This window comes from Ceratotherium simum, chromosome 16, assembly GCF_057802395.1.
Source record: "Ceratotherium simum simum isolate JZ-2026a chromosome 16, ASM5780239v1, whole genome shotgun sequence".
Taxonomy (NCBI): Eukaryota; Metazoa; Chordata; class Mammalia; order Perissodactyla; family Rhinocerotidae; genus Ceratotherium; species Ceratotherium simum.
The window spans coordinates 26119597-26137188 of NC_141915.1; the positions used below are offsets into that span (position 1 = coordinate 26119597).

The following is a 17592-nucleotide window of genomic DNA, read 5'->3' on the forward strand; positions in this document are numbered from 1 at the left end:
TTGACTCTGGGTGACCCCCATCCCATGTGGACGTCCCCATCCCGTGTGGACGTCCCCATCCCATGCCTTCCCAAAGTCTTGGCAAGGAGTAAGGTGCCAGCTGTTCCCACTGTAGAGTACTATAACTTTGGGTCCAGGTTTTTGTCCCTGAGGGTGTAGTAGTGAAGAAGCTGCCCAATGAGTTAAGTAATGGTGGTGAAGCATGAAGAAGCCAGAAACGAGCCCTCGGAGCAGGGACTAGTTCAGAACGGAGGGCCCAGAAGGCACAATGAACAGCCAGAAGACTGCACTTGTGCATTCCACCGGGGCCTGGGAGAGCCCTGTGGCTCCTCGGCTCCCACTGAGCCCTTGCACAATCTTCCAGGGCCTCCGCCTGGAGGCCTCTCATCACCTTCTCATCACCTGCCCTGGGAACAGTGTGAGATCCGCAGGGAGATCAGATAGTACAGGCAGAAGTATGCAGGGAAGGGCCGACAGGTGCTACCCAGCACGTTCCAGGCAAGACGAGCTTGCAGCTAGCGCCCAGGTGTGGGCACCCAGCACTGCCAGACAAGTCTCCCAACGAAGCTGAGCCGGGTGACCACGGTGCTCAGGTTGGATGCTGCGTGACACAGAGCGGGCTGTCAGGCAGCGCTGCAAGGAGGTGGTGGTGCTCCAGAGGCCCAGGCACAGACTGCTCCTTGAGCTTTGCCAGGCTACAGGAGAGAACTTCAAGGGCAGGGGCGGCGGCAGTGCAGCGAGAGCTTCAAGCAAGCGAATGCTGAGCATTTCCTGCGAGAAAGCAGAACCTGAGCTAGCTGAGGGCTCCACAAGGGGCTGCTGGTCCAGGGGTCGTTCTCTGAGGCACCATTGCCCAGCTGCTTCCCACCAGCCAGCCCTGGGAGAGTGGAGATCTAACCAGAAGACTGCACATCTCACACACACACACACACACACACACACAGCATCTGCTACAAAATGAAAATGCAGAGCCCTTTGTTCAAAAATTAAGAGTATTCTATACAGAAATAGAAATATAATGATGTACACCTGAAATTTATACAATGTTATAAACCAATGTTACCGCAATAAGAAAAATGAAAAATAAATTTAAAAAATTTTAAAAGAGTATCAAGACAGCGACAGGGGCCGGCCCGGTGGCACAAGTGGTTAAGTGCGCGTGCTCCACTGTGGCGGCCCGGGATTCACCGGTTCAGATCCCGGGCATGCACCAACGCATCGCTTGTCAAGCCATGCTGTGGCGGCGTCCCATATAAAGTGGAGGAAGATGGGCATGGATGTTAGCCCGGGGCCAGTCTTCCTCAGCAAAAAGAGGAGGATTGGCAGATGTTAGCTCAGGGCCAATCTTCCTCAAAAAAAAAAAACAAAAAAAAAAAAACAAAAAGACAGCGACAGCAGAACCTTAAACCAAGTGTCACCCCTCTGCGACTACACAAGTCTCACACCCATGAAGCCAACCCTGCCCCTACCTGTCCCACAGAGATCTCATTAAACTTCACACTTCGGGGTTAACTTTGGGGTCACTTACTATGGCAGAGCCACTGCCTCCCACCTTCCCTGGTTGCCAAAATAAGGGAGGAGGCAAGGCAGATTGATCTAATCATCCTACAGGTACCAACACGACACGTAGCCCTTATCAGAGGCAGGAAGTGAGCTATCTCTGCAGCCTTGCTAAATCTCAGCTTCTCTCTGCAGCTCTGACACTTTCATCCCTCCCCAGGGCGGGGGTGGGGGGCCAGGGCCACATCTGAAGGAAGTGGCTAGGGCAAGGCCTTTAAAGGACTTGCTGACACATTCTGAATTGCTTGTCTCAGTTTCTCCTCTGATATCTAAGAGAGAGTAGTTCAGAGGTTAAATGAGGTTGCACATGGTAGTAGGGTCCAAGAAGTCTCCTGAAGGGGGCTGTTAAAAACAAGAAAACAGACCCAAAATGGAGTCACTTATGCTAAGCCTCACGTCACCAAACAGAGACTTAATTACAGTTTTGGCTCTCCCAGAAATGGAATCAAACCCACGAGGAATCGCCTAATGAGCACTAGTTAGGTCATCTGCCTGAGGAACCCCTGCCGTCCCCTACGGAACATGATCTTGCCATAACCAGTCTGCTTGTTTGTGTAGTACAACTTCTGCCTATAGGTCTTTCATTTTGTACAGCTCCTTGGAGCTCCTTTCTATCTGCTGGATTGGATGCTGCCCGATTCACGAATCATTGAATAAAGCCAATAAGATCTTTAAAATTTACTCAGTTGAGGGCCGGCCCCGTGGCTTAGGGGTTAAGTGCACGCGCTCTGCTGCCCGCGGCCCGGGTTCGGATCCCGGGTGCGCACCGACGCACCGCTCCTCCGGCCATGCTGAGGCCGTGTCCCACATACAGCAACTAGAAGGATGTGCAGCTATGACAGACAACTATCTACTGGGGCTTTGGGGGAAAAATAAATACATAAAATCTTAAAAAAAAAAAAAAAAATTTACTCAGTTGAATTTTGTTTTTTAACAGGGCTAAAGTTCTGAGTATCAGGTATGGGCTGGACCTAAAGAGTTGTTTTTCAACTCTCTGAATGCTATTTTATTGTGGTTAAATGATAGCCTTCTCACAACTGAAAAAGAAACACTAGGGAAGGACAGACTGACCTATAGTTGGGGGGAAGAACTTAAACTGTGACAAGCCCCGAAACTGTGACAGGTTCTTTGTTGAAAGAGCTCGGACAGCAGAGGGCGCAATTGTTGAGCAAACACACTCACAGGAGGGGGCGCCCACAGGCACACATTTTTTCTTACATCCTCTCTACCCTTCAAATCTACACAGAAACACCCTCCACCTCTCCCCCCAAACACACATATTCTCTACCTTATAGGCACATCACAGGTCAAAAAGAACTCAGGCTCAGACTCTCCAACTGGCTTCTAAGAGTCCCTTGGAGGAGGTCCCTCGCAAATCTTTTGCCTTAATGGCTACTCCACCTCCAAACTCTTGTCATGAACTGATGGTATTTCTTCTCAGTGAGGAGCTGGGGAGAGCAACTGGGACCCCTGGTTTCCTTCCCCAGCCTGCGGCCCTGCCCCTCCAGTGGGAAGAACGTTGCCTACAGTGTTATTTACAATGGCAAGTAAGCTGATGACACAACCCGGGTATATTGTGGAACAACAAAATAACCGTTGTGAAGGCGGTGAGGTAACACGGATGCGTGTATACATTGAAATGTGAAGGTTAGAAAGCAGGACACTAAGTTCTTCACTATATCAATATTTTGCTTATAAATAAAAACTGAAAGGGAAGATGGAAAAATTACACAGAGGGATTAAGGCAGGGTGGGTGATTATTTTCCTTAAAAAAGTTTTCTCTTAGAAATATGTCAAATTGTAAAATGGTTACTTCTGGGAGATAAGGTTATTGGTGATTTTTTTCCCTGCTTCTTTCCAAATATTCTACAATGAGTAGATATTATCTGGACAATGAGAGAAAAAGAAAGTCACACACACACACACACACACGCACCCGAGAGAGCCTGTTCTTTTCATGCTGCCACAGCATTAATTGAGGGAATGTTCCCTTTTCCCCCAAGGCTGCCTACGTGGCTCTTCTCTTTCTCTCCGCACCTGGTTCTACTCTTTTCACCCTCTTTCTCTCCGCACTTGGTTCTACTCTCTTCACCAATGAATATGCTTGGAAAATCCAAAGAAGCTCTGATCCCAGCTTCCTGCCAATGTGAGCCTGGGCTCCTGTGGCTGAGGCACTGAAAGGGGAGGGGACAGCCGTGGGGTAGTTTTCCTCCACTCTCTGCAGTGTGCGAACAGAACATATGTCATCTCCATTGCTGGATTATTCCATGCTTCTTACTGCTGCTTTATTTCAAAATGTTTAGGGGCAGAAGTTTCCACCAACCCCTCTACTAAGGAGGCCCCTATCCTACCCTCCTTGACAGCCGCCAACTCTCTCCATTCCTCTCTTCCTGCTCCCCCAGGATTATCTCTACAGACCAGAGAAATAGGGTAGGCGTGAAGACAAGGGAAGAGGGACTGCAGCTTCCACAGATGCTGGCAGGAAATGAGCTTTCTTGTCTCTGCTAGAACATGGCAGAGATCCAGGCTGGGGAGCGGTGGAGCCCAGGCTATTGATTAAACCTTGTTCTGCATGTGGGTTTAATCTCAACATCCAGGGACACAAAAGCTGGAGTCTCTGAAACATTTCCCTGAATCATCTGCTAATCAGAGAGACTCCAAGGGTGCAGAAAGCAAGGGGAGATGGAGGCTGAGGGTCCCACCGGGAAGGAAGTGTGTGTGTTGGGTAGGATGAGATGGCATGGAAAGAGCATGGTGGGGGCAGGAGACCAGGGTTCAAATCCCAGCCCTGCTCTCTCCTTGCTGGGCAACTTGGGTGAGTCACTGCCCTCTCTGAGCCCCAGCTTTCTCTTCCGTAACTCAAAGAAGTAGTTGAGGATCCCTGTCCCTTTCTAGGGCTGAGTGACCCTCTCTGAGGATGTGTCCTGGCCCATAAATTCAGGATCTTCATATCTACCCCTGATCAAAGGAAAGATCAGTCCAACCTTCTAATCCCAGCAAACAAGTCCTATGCATCTGGTGCCAAATGCCTCTCCAGTCTCCTTTCTCAGCGCTCTCACAGCTCGCTGGGTGCTCCTATCCACCCCACCTCTATGCCTTTTCTCATTCTGTTTCCCTCCCTGGATTTCCCTTCCCTTTTTGGGTTAACATCTACTTGTCTTCTAATACTCAGCTCGGGTCTCATCTCCTCCAGGAAGCCTTCCCCAATTCCCCACCCACAGCCTGGGTTAGGTGCCACTCCTCTGGGCTCCCATAATATCATGGGCATATGTCATTGTTGCCCTTAACAGCCATAATCACAGCTGAAGTTTACTGAGCACTTACTAAGTGCCTGGCCCTCTACCAGGCCCTTTACCCAGCATCATCTAGTTGAACCCTAACCATACGCATGTGAGGGGGCTGCTGTCTGCATCCTCATTTTCCTGATCAGGACCCTGAGCCCGAGGGAGTGAAGGGCGAGTGTTGGGGTTGGAATGTGAACCCAGGGCAGTGTTGCTCTGAAGCCTGGTCTAAGCTTCCGCCTTATCCTCTGTCTGCCCACCTCACCCCCTTAACATAAGGCAGAGGAGCTTTCTGTTTAGGGATCTTACTAGGCCTTCTTCTGACCTGCGAACACCTGGGGTGCAGCGTCTGCTCCCTTGTGCCTCCACCCCACGCCAACCAGAGTCCCAGGAGGGACTGAATCCGAATCTCACATTTGTGGGTCCACATTGTCGAGGCTTCCTTCCTTGCCCCTCAGCCTTCCTCACCCCTCCCTAGGTCTTGGGAGTCCAGGAAGAGCCTGAATGTGCCAAGGGCCCTCCCTGGGCCTAACCCAGGGTCCCCTCCCACTGGGTGTCACATCCACACCTGCCTAGGATCAGGTTTAATCCAGGTAAAGGGCCCTCCACTTAGAGGTCACGGTGACATGTGCTGATGTGCCCAGCCCTCCTCAGGCTTTAGCCCACTGAATTCTCACAGCAACCTCCGAGGACAGTAGGGGTGTGATTTTCATTTTACAGATGAGGGAAAGCGAAGCTCGGCTGACATCACCGAGCAAGCAGATGGAGCCAGACGGGATCCCAGGGTGGTCTGACCTCTAAGCCCTTCAGCTTTCCCACTGCCTCCCTCCTCTTCTAAATGGGGCCATGCGAGTGAAAATTCCCGGAAGATGAGAACCGTGATTCACCCCTGCATCTGCAACGGGCCAGCAGCTCCACCCAGGCACCCGGAGGCTGGTTGTGAAAGGCTGGGCTGGGCAGGCCCTGGCTCCCAGCATGTTCCCAGTAACTGTTTATGGGCAGAGGCCAGCAGGGCAGGGATTGTCAGCTCTACTTTATAGATGAGGAAGCTGCAATCAGAGAGGAGTAGGAAAGTTGCCCAAGGTCATCCCTGAGTCAGAGGAAGAGCAGGGACTTGAACACAGGACTCTTGGGGACTCCGTGCAGAGTAAGAGGAAGGAGGCTGCAGCGGGCTGCTGGGCCTGGGTTGGCAGCTTTATGGGTCCTGTAAGTCATGGAGACGTGTCTGTGCCCAGCCCTGCTCTAATCATCCCCACTCTAATGAGGGCCTTGACCCCTCTGAGGAAGTGGGCCCAGGGTGGCCTAGATAGTGACAGGTGACTAGTTTACTGCAGGCCGGGACAGGGGTCCAGGCTAGGAGATAAGGCTGGGAATGTTAAGACCAGGAGTGAGGGGCCTCTCTCTGCCCTGTGTAATCTTGGAGTCAGAGATGGGGGTGGAGGGGCAGGAGCCACCCCCTCACCTGCCACATTGCAAATGTGCAGTCTCTGTGGTGCCTGTGATTAAGATACATTCGCAAGGAAGTCTCCATCCTTAGCCTCCTCCCCAGCCCCCATGCCTCAGAGAGGACACCCCACTGGGGCCTGGTTCACGGGCCCCCATCTTGCTGACCTCAAAACATACTAGGGGGCGCACTGACTGGAGAGGAGCTGGCTTACCCAGGGGGCAGCTCCCCCCCCCACACTCCTCTCCTCTGGGGGTCCCCAATGCAATGGACTTTGAAGAGGGTCCAAAGGTCACGATTAATAGCCCCTTAACCCCACCAATGGCCTCCAAGTCTCTCTCCTGTGGTCAGGGGGCCGGCCTGGGGTCCCAGGGATGCCCTGAAGTAGACTTCATTCCCAGGAAGAGGCTGCATCCCTGCTCCATTCCTCAGTCCCGAAAGATACATTTTTACGGCCCTGTGAACACAAATCCATTCCCAGAAAAGGCCCTAGGGTGTGGAATTCCTGCCCTGACTGTCATAGTTCCAGGCTGGTGAGTAAATTCTAAAGCAGTGTAGACAATAGGGTGCTAAGCCTGATGTGGAAGCCCTCTCCGCTCCCACCTCTCTGGAGGATCAAAGCTGCTCCTTGAGGCCCTGTGATCCTGGGCCAGGAGGTGGGGTGAGGGGAGGAGTCAGCCAGGACTCTAACCAAGGAGGAAGCCCCTTTGCCCGGACAGTTCTGGGGAGGCAAGCCATCATCAGAGGTCCCTAGCGTAGGTTCAAAGGCCGGTGCGGACTGAGAGGTTGGCAGCGGATGGGGAAGCGACAAGACCAGAAAACCGGGGCTTCCTGTTGATGGAGGGGGCCGAGGCCCAATGCCGGGTTCCCTGTCCCTCTTCCCCACCCAAGTTGGAGCTTCCCAAACTCTCCGGGAAGCCCCCACCACATGTAGGAGGCCCAGCACCTAGAGCCATGGAGTCCAGAGGCACTGCAGCAGGGGGGCCACAGTCAGGAGAGGGGCACCCCTCCTGAGACAAGAGGCAGCTTCCTCTCTAGGGCTCCCCCTCCCGCGCCCCATTTCCCCAAATGCTAGGGCCTCCTTCAAGGGAAACTTCCTTTCCCTGGACTCCTCTAAAGATCCTGGCAGATGAGGGAACTAGGGGTCCATTTAGACCCCAGTCTCCTCTCTTCTCGTCTCATCTCAGGGATCTGGGGGGCCTCAACAAGACCCAGCCCCTCCCCGCTGACCCCATAAGTTTCTCTCTCACTGAGCCGCTTTGCAATCCATTTCTCAATTCTGCTCCCTCACCCCCGCACCCCACCCCCCGCTCTGGCCGTCATGTGAACACTCACAACAATTTAGGGGCGTCTTCACTCTGTGTTGGAAGAAGGGTCTTTGGTCTTAGAAATTAGAAATTAAGTTTGGAGCAGCCTGAGAGGAAACAGAAAAAGAGATGAGACCCAGAGAATCAGCGACCTTTGCCGGAGAGAGAGAAACAAGCCCTCTTTCCGGGGACACCCGATTCAACCAACACCATCGCACACCCCTCAACGCTGTCATCCCTCCGAGGCTATCTCCGCCCGCCCGGCCCCCAACCCAAGCCCATTCCAAGGCGTCCGCAGGCTGCTCCCGAGGCGAGAGGGCTGCGCAGTGGTCTGCGCCAAAATGATGGAAATCAGGAATCCGGGGCACCCACCCTTGTGTAGACCAAGGACCTCGCGATGTCGCTACCCTGTTCCCAAACCAGAGAACAGGTGTGAGATGGGGCAGGAGGGGAGGCGGAGGTCGCCGCCTCTGCACGAAAGGGACGCGGAGCCGGTGAGGGGGCCTCGCGCTTGGGGCAAAATGTGGCCCGGCAAGGGGGGAGGGGGAGGAATGCAAGGTGGGGAGAGCAGAATTTCAGATCAGGCACAGGACGAGGGGGAGGGGAGGCTCCGCCAGGGGGAGGAGCTGCTTCTCGCGTACCGCTGTCGGGGCTCCCTCCCGTCCCAGCTCTGCTATAAAAGCCCGGCCGGCATGATCGTGGCATCCCCGGCGGCCTCCTCCTTGCGCGACCCCCGGCTTGGCGACGTTTTTGCTCCTGCGCAGGATGCGGCTGCTGCTTGCGCTCCTGGCTCTCGCCGTCGCCCGGCCTTCGGCCAGCGCAGGTGAACGCCGGGGCTTGGACTCTGGTGCCCCTCAGGTGGCCCCCTCTGCGCGCCGAGCCCGGCGCCCCCTGCCGCGACCGCGCCCGCGGGTGGCCAGTGCGCACCGGCTGCGCGTTCGTCCGGGGGTTGCATGTGCGCTGGGAGCGGCGAGGGTGCAGGCGGACCCGGCGTGTGCGAGCTCGTGTGCACACACGAACGGCACGTGCAGGTGCGGGGGGAGTGTGTGCACGTGTGGTCCCGCGGCCGTTGGCGAGACGAGTGTGCAAGTCTATGATAAGGATGTTTCTCTGACCTGTCTCGACGCATGCTTCCGTTTCTCGCCCCTTGTGGGGTTTTACACCGTTTCTGGTCCTCCCCAGTCTGTCCGTGGGTCGCTGTCCGTCCCGCTGGGGCTCAGTGCTGGGTGGATGCCCCTGGCTCAGAGCAAGGGCACAAATTGGGTGTGGTGGGGCCCTGGCATCCCCGCTTCCCACCCTGGCTTCCTTGCCCCCGAAGGCTGCCGGCTCCGTTCACCTCCCCAGCCCCCAGGGCCGTATTGGGAGCCTGGCAGGGGGCACCCGGAGACCCGAGGTCCCGGCCGAGCCGGTCTTTCCAGCCAGGATTTTTCGTTTAAAGGTTAATGGTGTGGCCGAGCTCTTAATTATTCGCCTAGTAGGAGATGGCAGGAGGCGTGTTAATATTTGATAAGGAGCTGAAGGCGCTTCCAGCGGCTGGACACAGGGATCCAGGAGGCACCTTCTCTGCGACACCACAGGGGACCATCTCCTTGCTGGAAGCCCCTATCTGCCAGTCCCCAGCTCAGCTACCCCTCGGATGGTCCTTGGGGTCCACCAGGCCAAAACCCCCTCCAAAGTTAGATGCTAGTCCCTTGGAGTTGTGGAATGAGGGCTGAGGGTGCCCTCAGCAGCAGAGAAGGGAAGAGTGTGTGCCCATTGCAGGAACGGTTGCGGGGGATGAGGGACATCTTGCAGCAACTCCCAGCCCCTTCCTAGGAAAGGAGGAAAGAGAAAAAGCAGGATGTGAACAATTTTATTCGTAGGATTGCACGTTTGAAACCTACTTAAGCCGGTGGGCTTAGTAGAAAGGGAAATACTTTGCAATTAATTCAGCTGCCTGGCCTTGGGGGAGTCACTTAACTTCAGTTTTCTCACTTACAGAACAGGGATGGTACTTCTGACTTCAGGCGTTGTTTTAAGGATTCAAAGATAGTAGGCGTAAGTGCTTAGGGTGGGGCCCATGTGGCACTCACAGGCACTCCATATGTGGTGGCTATGAGGGCTGTACCACTGGCCTGGGACCAGCTGGCCGGGAATCTCTCTCAGTGGCTCCCTCACACAAGCTGTGCTCCCCGTAAGTAAGCGCTGAGGCTTTCTGCCGGGAACTGCTGTGGGAACTGCCTTCCTCCACCCATTTCATCCCCTAGGGAACTGGAGGTTGGAGAGTGACCAGGCTGCACATCAGAGCCCCCAGAGCATCTACTGCTGTGGAAGGAGGAGCTGGGGAGAGGATGTTAGGCCCCTTCAGAGTCCCAAACCCCTGGCCAGGAATTGCCGAGACTTTGCCCAGGACTTACTTGGGTTTGACTAAGCTGGTTTTTAGAATTCCTCCCTCCCCGCCGGAGTGGGAGGGTGGGGTGAGCAAGGTTCATCAGAAAGAGCTTCTTCAGTCATCTCTAAAGAAGGGGAATGGGGTGGTGGGTAAGTCCAGGGTAGGGGACAGTGGCTGGGTGACTGGCAATGGTTGTTGGGTCTCTCACTCCATCTCTGATCAGGGTAGAACCTGGAGCTCAGAGCCAAGACGTACGGGTAGCCCCTCTCTCCCAGGCCCTCTTGCAGGTGGCCTGAGATGGTGGGCCGGTAATTATCTGCAAGGGCAGCCCTCTCCTGAACGAGTACAGAAACCTGAGCTGGTTTGTGACCCTGCCAGCTCTTGCCTGAAAGCTAGCACCCTACCCTCAGCCCTCGAACAAAAACCTGACCCCTGGCCTTGGCCTCATCAACATTATGTTTCTCTGGCTCTTGCCTCCTGAATAGGGTAGTTACAAGAGTGTTCAGCCAAGCAGGTCAAAAGTCGCTGTGATTAAGACGGTGGATCAGAGGTCACCATTACAAACCCAGGAGCAGTAGCCAGAGGCAGGAGAGAACAAATTCCTAAGGAGAGCTCAGCCTGGACCGGATGGGCCCCCCAGAGGCTGAGAAGGCATTCTGCCCTTCAGAGCTGGCTCCCGCCCTTCAGAGCTGGCTCCGGAGGATTCTGGCTTAAGCAAGGCTGCCCCTGGAATGGCTCCCCCTAGGACCTCCAGTCCGGAGGAAGAGCCAGCTGGACCATGGAGGCCCCTTTTGCTTTCAGGACATCTGAGAGGTGAAGACACAGGAGGATTATAATAAGGAGCCTTTCACCTCCTTGTTGCAAATGACCTCACATCCATTCTCTCCTCAGGCACTGGCCCTGGGAGTTCAGAGGCTTTGCCTTCTGCCTGAGGAAGAATGCAGGGAGGGCTCAGAAAATTTTATGAATTCTTCTGCAGAGATTATGCAAGAGGCAGAGCTGGAACTGGAAGCCCGGTGAACGGGCTCCAGCTTCAGAGCTCTGCCCTCCTGCAGACAGGGGCCTGGATGGAAAGTGGCCACAGCCTCTTGCAGAGTTGCCCCACATGAGGTTCCCCAGATGCAGCAACCTCCAGGAGCAGCAGAGGATGTCCAGGGCAGGGGACGGACTGTCATGGGGAAGACACTGCAGGGCTGTCCATCTCTGAAAGAGGCTGTGCCAGAAGGGTAGGCGAAGCATTTGATCTTGAGTTGGAAAACTTGAAAACCTAAGGTGGCTCTGAGGGGCCCAGAGGGACAAAGTGGCTGATTTCCTCCGGGTGCTAACGCTACTGGCCTAGAACACTTCCTCCCACCCCCTACTGAGAACCTGACAACCTGACCCTCTCACGGTTCCCTCCCCATCCTGTTCTATTCCAGGGACCCTAGAGGAGGTGGAGTTGGGTGGGGGCAGCCTAGACAAGACAGCCTTCTTGTCTGGGGGGGCGTGGCGGGGGTGGCGGATGTGCGCGTAGAGCCCTCAGCTCAGGCTGAGCGGGAAGCTGTGCTTTTCTTAGGAATTTCCTCGTTCCAGTGTTCTTTCCAACTCACTTCATTTCTCTGCTCTCAGCTGCTCCTTGGTTTTGGCCAACTGCACACTGACAGGAGGCCAGAGCAGGGGAGGCAGGGGAAGGGAAGAACTCATCAGTCAGGGGTTTCACTCAGTTCCAGGCTGCCTGGAACACTCTCTACCGTCTCTCGTGTAACCCTCCCACGGCCCCATGAGGTGGATGGTGTTATTTCCATTTTACAGAAGATAATACCGAGGCTCAGAGCGATTAAGTAACTTGCCCCTAAACCCACAACAGTGGCCCAGCCAGAATTCCAGCTCTGGGTCAGATGCTTTGTCCACTCTTTTTTTTTTTTTTTTTAATTTTTATTTATTTATTTTCCCCCCAAAGCCCCAGCAGATAGTTGTATGTCATAGCTGCACATGCTTCTAGTTGCTGTATGTGGGACGCGGCCTCAGCATGGCCGGAGAAGCGGTGCGTCGGTGCGCGCCCGGGATCCGAACCCGGGCCGCAGGCAGCGGAGCGCGCACACTTAACCACTAAGCCACGGGGCCGGCCCTGTCCACCTTTTTTAAAAACATCAATAGACTTTAATTTTAGAACAGTTTTAGGTTTACAGAAAAATTGAAGAGAAAATGCTGGGGGTTCCCATGTGCCCCCTGCTCCTGCACAGTTTCCCCTATTGTTAACGCCTTGCATTAATGTGGTACCTTTGCCGTGCAGCCTTTTTGTAGAGATATTGGTTCTGCTGCCCTGAGGCAGAGCTGTGATTAGAACCTGAGTCTGTCTGGCCTCAAACACCAGGACTGTGGGGTGGCGGGACACGGGGAAAGGCCTGGCTGCCTTCCTCCTCGCGGGGCTGTGAGTGTTTAGCCAAGAATGGTCTTAATAACACAAGAGGGGGTGATCCAGGGTGGGACTAGCCTTATCTCCTCCATCATCCCAGATCAATGCTAGGAAGGCAGCCAGGCTGAACCTATCCCTGTTGTCCCAGGAGGGGAGGCCAGGCCCTAATCTTCCTCCTCCCCCCTCACCAGAACCTCCCTTCCAGGTTTGGGAGGGGGGATACAAGGGGGGGGTGGCTGATGAGCAATGGATGGAGAGTGTCCAGGCTAGCCCCCTGGGGTAGAGCTGACAGCCTCAGAGGGGCCCCCTCAAGGGCTGGTGGCTGTGGTGCCCTGCCCTGGCTGAGGAGCAGGGCCCCAGGCAAGAGGACCAGTTGATCAGCATGGGTCAGGGACACCTGGGGCCTGGCTGCTTCTGCCGCCTCCTTCCCCCATCCCTACATGTTCTTCTTAAGTCTCCTTCCCCTGGGCCCTCTGTCCCAGACCCCAAGAATGCTCTATCCCAATCCAAGTGGGGCTCCAACTCCAGGGATAGTCCCAGCCTCTGACCCATTGTGTGCACACGCGTACACACACAAACACACAGAGTTGCTTGTGTGCACATGGTTCACGTGCGCTCACAGAGGTGCACGTGCGCGTAGATACACTGACACACATAGGCACAGGCCTCACATCCTTCCTCTCTCTGCTCCAGAGACACACTGGTGCTACGAGGTTCAAGTTGATGCCTCCAACCACTCCTGCTTGGGTAAGTACAGCGAGCCTGGGGACAGACCTTTCTGTGTGGTGGGGATGGTCCAGCTCAAAATGAAGACCCAATGAGGGATGATGGTGGCCCCCCAGTCAGATATCAGCTCACAACACACACACACACACACACACACACACACACAGACTCCTGGTGCCCAGGGGACAGGGAATGTACAGTGACCTGAGTCTTCCTTGGCTCCTCCTGTCAGAGGCTAAGTCCTCTCGGAAATGAATCAGCAGTAGCAGCGAAGGGAGGGATACGTGGCTCTTTCTCACAGCGGCATGGGGCATTGGTCCTATCCCAGTGACACCCCTGCAGATGGACCTCAGAGGTTGTCCTTTGCACTTTTGATTCAAATGCTGACCAAGTGCTGTCCCACTCCGGGCCCCGCCCAGCGGGGTGTTGGAGTTACCAGGGTGCGGGGACCAGGTCCTCCGGGGGCCCTTCCCTGCCCCCCAGCCCTCAGATAATGCTTAGCGTCAGTCAAGGTGTCCTTCCACAAGCAGCCCTTCCAGGGGGTTCACTCCGCGCCTTCCAGGCGCTCTCCCGCCCCCCTCCTTTGCACTTCCTCACGCCCGCAGGAAGCAGCTTGTCACCGCACTTCGCTTTCACAGCCCAGCGCCACAAGGTGGTCCCCCACCCCAGAGCTCACAGCTGCCAATGGGCCACCCTGTTCTCACCCTGTCCCACACCACGGCTAGACCCGCTGGCTTTGCAATGTGAGTGCGTGTGTGAGTGAGTGTGTGTGTGAATGAGCATGTGTGAGTGAGCGAGTGTATGAGAGTGAGTGTGTGAGTGAGTGAGTGTGTGAGAGTGTGTCTGAGGAGGAGGGCCCAGGGAAGGTGAGGGCAGATTTCTGTGCAGAGCCTCCCTCAACACAGCCTGCCAGCTCTCCCAAGACCCTGACGCAGGTGAGCCGGGTGCTCGGGGCTGAGCTGAGAGGGGCAGAGGAGACCACACCCCGGTGCCAGGCGCCCCTGATTCTTCCCTCCCTGCCCAGGGCCCACCGAGTGGGGTGGTGACTGCCATAAGCACCGCCAGTCCCCCATCAACATCAACACCTCCCAGGCCCAGGTGAACAAAAGCTTGGGACCCTTCTCCTTCTCCAGCTACGACCAGAAGCACTACTGGAAGGTCGAAAACAATGGGCACACAGGTGGGTCCCAGGCGGGCGGATGGAGGACCTGGGTAGGCAGGGGCACCCGGTCTGGGACCCCTGAGTTCCCCAAGGACTAGGAGGGTACGCCAGGTCCGGGTCCACCTTTGCTGAGTAGAGGCTAAAAAGCCCGTGGGGGGAGGATGGAGGGAACCAGGAAGGGCTTTGGAAAGCAGGGAACACTCCAGCAGTATTTTCCATACTTTCATCAGATCAGTCTGGGGGGTGGGGAACGTTCTAGGAAGAAGGAACCACATGTGCAAAGGCGCAGAGGCGTGAAACAGCTTGGGCGTTCAAGGAACTGCGCGTGGCTCTATGTGGATGGAGGACAGAGAGTGAAGCTAGGAGGGGCCAGGGACAGCCCAGGGTCAGCAGAGCTGGGCCCAGGGCAGGTCACCCAGGGCTGAGGAGTTTGGATATTCCACTGAAGATGCCGGGACACCATGGAGTGGGTTGAAGCAGGGGAGGGACGGGGGCTGAGTTGCATGTTTGGGGCAGTGGGGGTGTGCAGAGGGAGAGGCAGGCAGGGAGGCCAGTGAGGGGGCAGGAGAAAGGTCTGGGCCTCTACCACCCTATCCTGTCCCTTCAGGCCCAGGACTGTAGACTGTGAAGTGTGGGAGGTAGGAGAGAAGGTCCTGCCTGGGTGGAGCTGGGATGAGGGGGCTGGGAGAGGCTAAGGGAGGTGGGTGTGAGGACTCTGCCCCATCCTCTGTCCTCCAGTGGTAGTGTGGCTGGAGGACAAGCCCACAATTGCTGGAGGAGGACTGGCCACCCAGTACCGGGCCCAGCAGCTGCACCTGCACTGGTCCAAGATGATGAATGAGGGCTCGGAGCACAGCCTCGATGGGCATCGCTTTGCCATGGAGGTGAGGGCCCCCGTCCCAGGTCGGTGCCCCAACTGGGCTCCGGCTGTACCTGCCTTGGGCAAGAAGGGCAGTCCAGCCCCCTCACGGTCCTCTCTCCATCCCGTTCACCCCCACCAGATGCATATAGTACACCAGAAACAGAACGGGACATCGAGCAACAAGACAGAGGCCCAGAACTCCCAAGACGAGATTGCAGTGCTGGCCTTCATAGTGCAGGTGGGACCCCCATCCCCCCAGTTCCCAGGGAACCAGGGTCTGGGGCTGCTTCTTAGGATCCAGAGACCTGGGGTTCCAGCAAGGAAGGAGCGAGCTGGGGAGGGCCCGATTTCCCCTGTTTCTCAGTGACTTGTACACCCCCAGGGGGGAGCCCAGAGCCTCCCAGGGCCTAAATCTCAGAAGTTGCCTGCCCTCCCCAACCCCAGACCAGGAGAATGAACTGGCCGTCACCACCGGCTCCCCACAAGCCCCTCTCAAACCCGCTTCTCTCCCGTTCCAGGCTGGATCTGAGAATGATGGCTTCCAGCCCCTGGTGGAGGCACTGTCTGATATCCCCAGACCTGGTGAGTCAGGATGACCAGGAGGGGGAGGCTGGCGGGGGATGAAGGGAGGGAGGAGACATCTTCCTAGAAAGGAAGGATGCAGTGTGGCCTGAGCTCTCAGAGCGAGGTGTGTGAGGGGGTATCAGAGCCTCGGAGATCCCCCTCTTCCCCACCCCACAACTGACAGTATTCTCTGTCCCCCTGAAGGAATGAACACCACAATGAAAAAGAGCATCAGCTTGTTTGACCTGCTCCCCAAGGAGGAGAAACTGAGGAACTACTTCCGCTACCTGGGCTCACTCACTACGCCAGGCTGCGAGGAGAAGGTCGTCTGGACTGTGTTCAAGGAGCCCATTCAGCTCCACGAGGACCAGGTATCCAGGGCTTGGCCGATGGTGCAGCCTCCCACTGCCTGGCTCCCCAGAAACCATCCCTCTGGGCTCTCCCAGAGGTCCGCGGGGCTGGGATGGGGATGGGGCACCCCAGGGAGCTGAGGGCCATTGGTTGAATCCACAGACACGCCCTGGGAGAGACAGACAAGAAATGTCCTGGCTGTCCCATCCCTGGTTTGAGGGCTGGAGGGGAGGCCGTGGCAGAGGTGGCCAGAAAAGTCTTCCAGGCTGCACCCTGAGAAGTATGTGGGAGTCAGTCAGCTGAGGGCAGGGAGCCAGTGTCCTGGGAGAGGCACTAGCACAGGGGAGTGTCTGGGGCTGGCCAGAAGCAGCTGAGGGAGGTCAGAGTAGCCGCAGTAGGAAAACGGTTCATTCCTTCAACAAAGGGGACTCGAGCGCCCGTAACACACTAGGCTCTGGGGATACAGCAGTGAGCCAAAAGGGCCCAAATCCCTGCCTTTGTGTCACTTCCATTCCACAGTAGTGATTCTTCAAGTGTGGTCCCTGGACCAGTGGCGTCAACACATCTGGGATCTTGCTAAACATTCTAATTCTTGGGCCTCACCCCAGTCCTGCTGAATCAGAAACTCTGGGGGTGGGGCCCAGCGATCTGGGGTCCAACAAGCCCACAAGGTGATGACATAGGCCCTCAAACCTGTGAGCTGTGAGTCCACTCAGTTAGGGGAAGCTAATGGGAACTGAGCCCCCACCAGTGCCAAGCACTTCACATCCCTTATTCTTTTCATCTACACAAAAACCTGAGAGGTGGGGACTCTGAGCCTCTTTACTAAGGAGGGCTCAGAGAGGCAAGGTGACTGGCCTGGGGTCACACAGCAGGAAGTGCAGCTCCACCTGCTCCCCGACTCCCGCTGAGCCGTGTCCCTTCCGCAGATCTTTGCATTCTCCGAGAAGCTGTACTACGACAATGGGCAGAAACAGAAGATGACGGACAACGTCAGGCCCCTGCAGGAGCTGGGGCAGCGCCTGGTGTTCAAGTCCCAGGCCCCTGGACAGCTGCTGCCCTTGCCTTTGGCCGCCCTGCTGGCCCCCATGCTCACTTGCCTGACGGCTGGCTTCCTCCAATGATAGCTCTCTTCCGGACACTTGACCTCTGATCTCAGCCCTTCAGGGCTTGGGCCTCTGTTCCTCAGGCTTCCCAGATTGGACTTTGATGATGATTAAAAGATGGGTATATTTTTGGAAAAACTTTTCTCAGGTCTGTTTTTAGTTCCCACAACTACCCCTGCCCTGTTCCCCTCAACCCACTGTTGTTCCAGGGTAGGGGCCTTAAGGCCTGGAGACTTCTTCTCCACAGGGACCACCAGGTGCCCGGCCCCACCTTTGTGAATTTCGTGTCTGCACTCCACTTGGAGGGATGCAGAAGTCACCTTGGAGTTCCAACACAGCGAAAGCCAGAGAAGTTCCAATCCAGCCTCTTCTTTAAATAATGGGGGATGCTGAGGCTCCGAAAGGAGAGGAGGCTGGGTGGAGGCCACACAGGGAGCCTATGGGGGGAGGCCACACAAGGAGG

General features: G+C 55.9%; 1 protein-coding gene across 2 annotated transcripts; it reads left to right on the forward strand.

The window, feature by feature from the left end:
* The first annotated feature begins 8311 nt into the window (after positions 1–8311).
* Positions 8312–17247, forward strand: CA4 (carbonic anhydrase 4). Of its 2 annotated transcripts, XM_004434820.3 has the most exons (8): positions 8312–8415; positions 13052–13105; positions 14109–14264; positions 14985–15130; positions 15248–15346; positions 15627–15690; positions 15877–16043; positions 16953–17247. In XM_004434820.3, the coding sequence occupies exons 1-8, from the start codon at positions 8358–8360 to the stop codon at positions 17145–17147; spliced, it is 939 nt and encodes a 312-aa protein (XP_004434877.1). In that variant the 5' UTR covers positions 8312–8357; the 3' UTR covers positions 17148–17247. The 2 variants fall into 2 exon arrangements, with proteins under 2 accessions (XP_004434877.1, XP_087296326.1); XM_087440200.1 differs by lacking the exon at positions 8312–8415 and having other exon boundaries at positions 12822–13105.
* Positions 17248–17592: the final 345 nt, after the last annotated feature.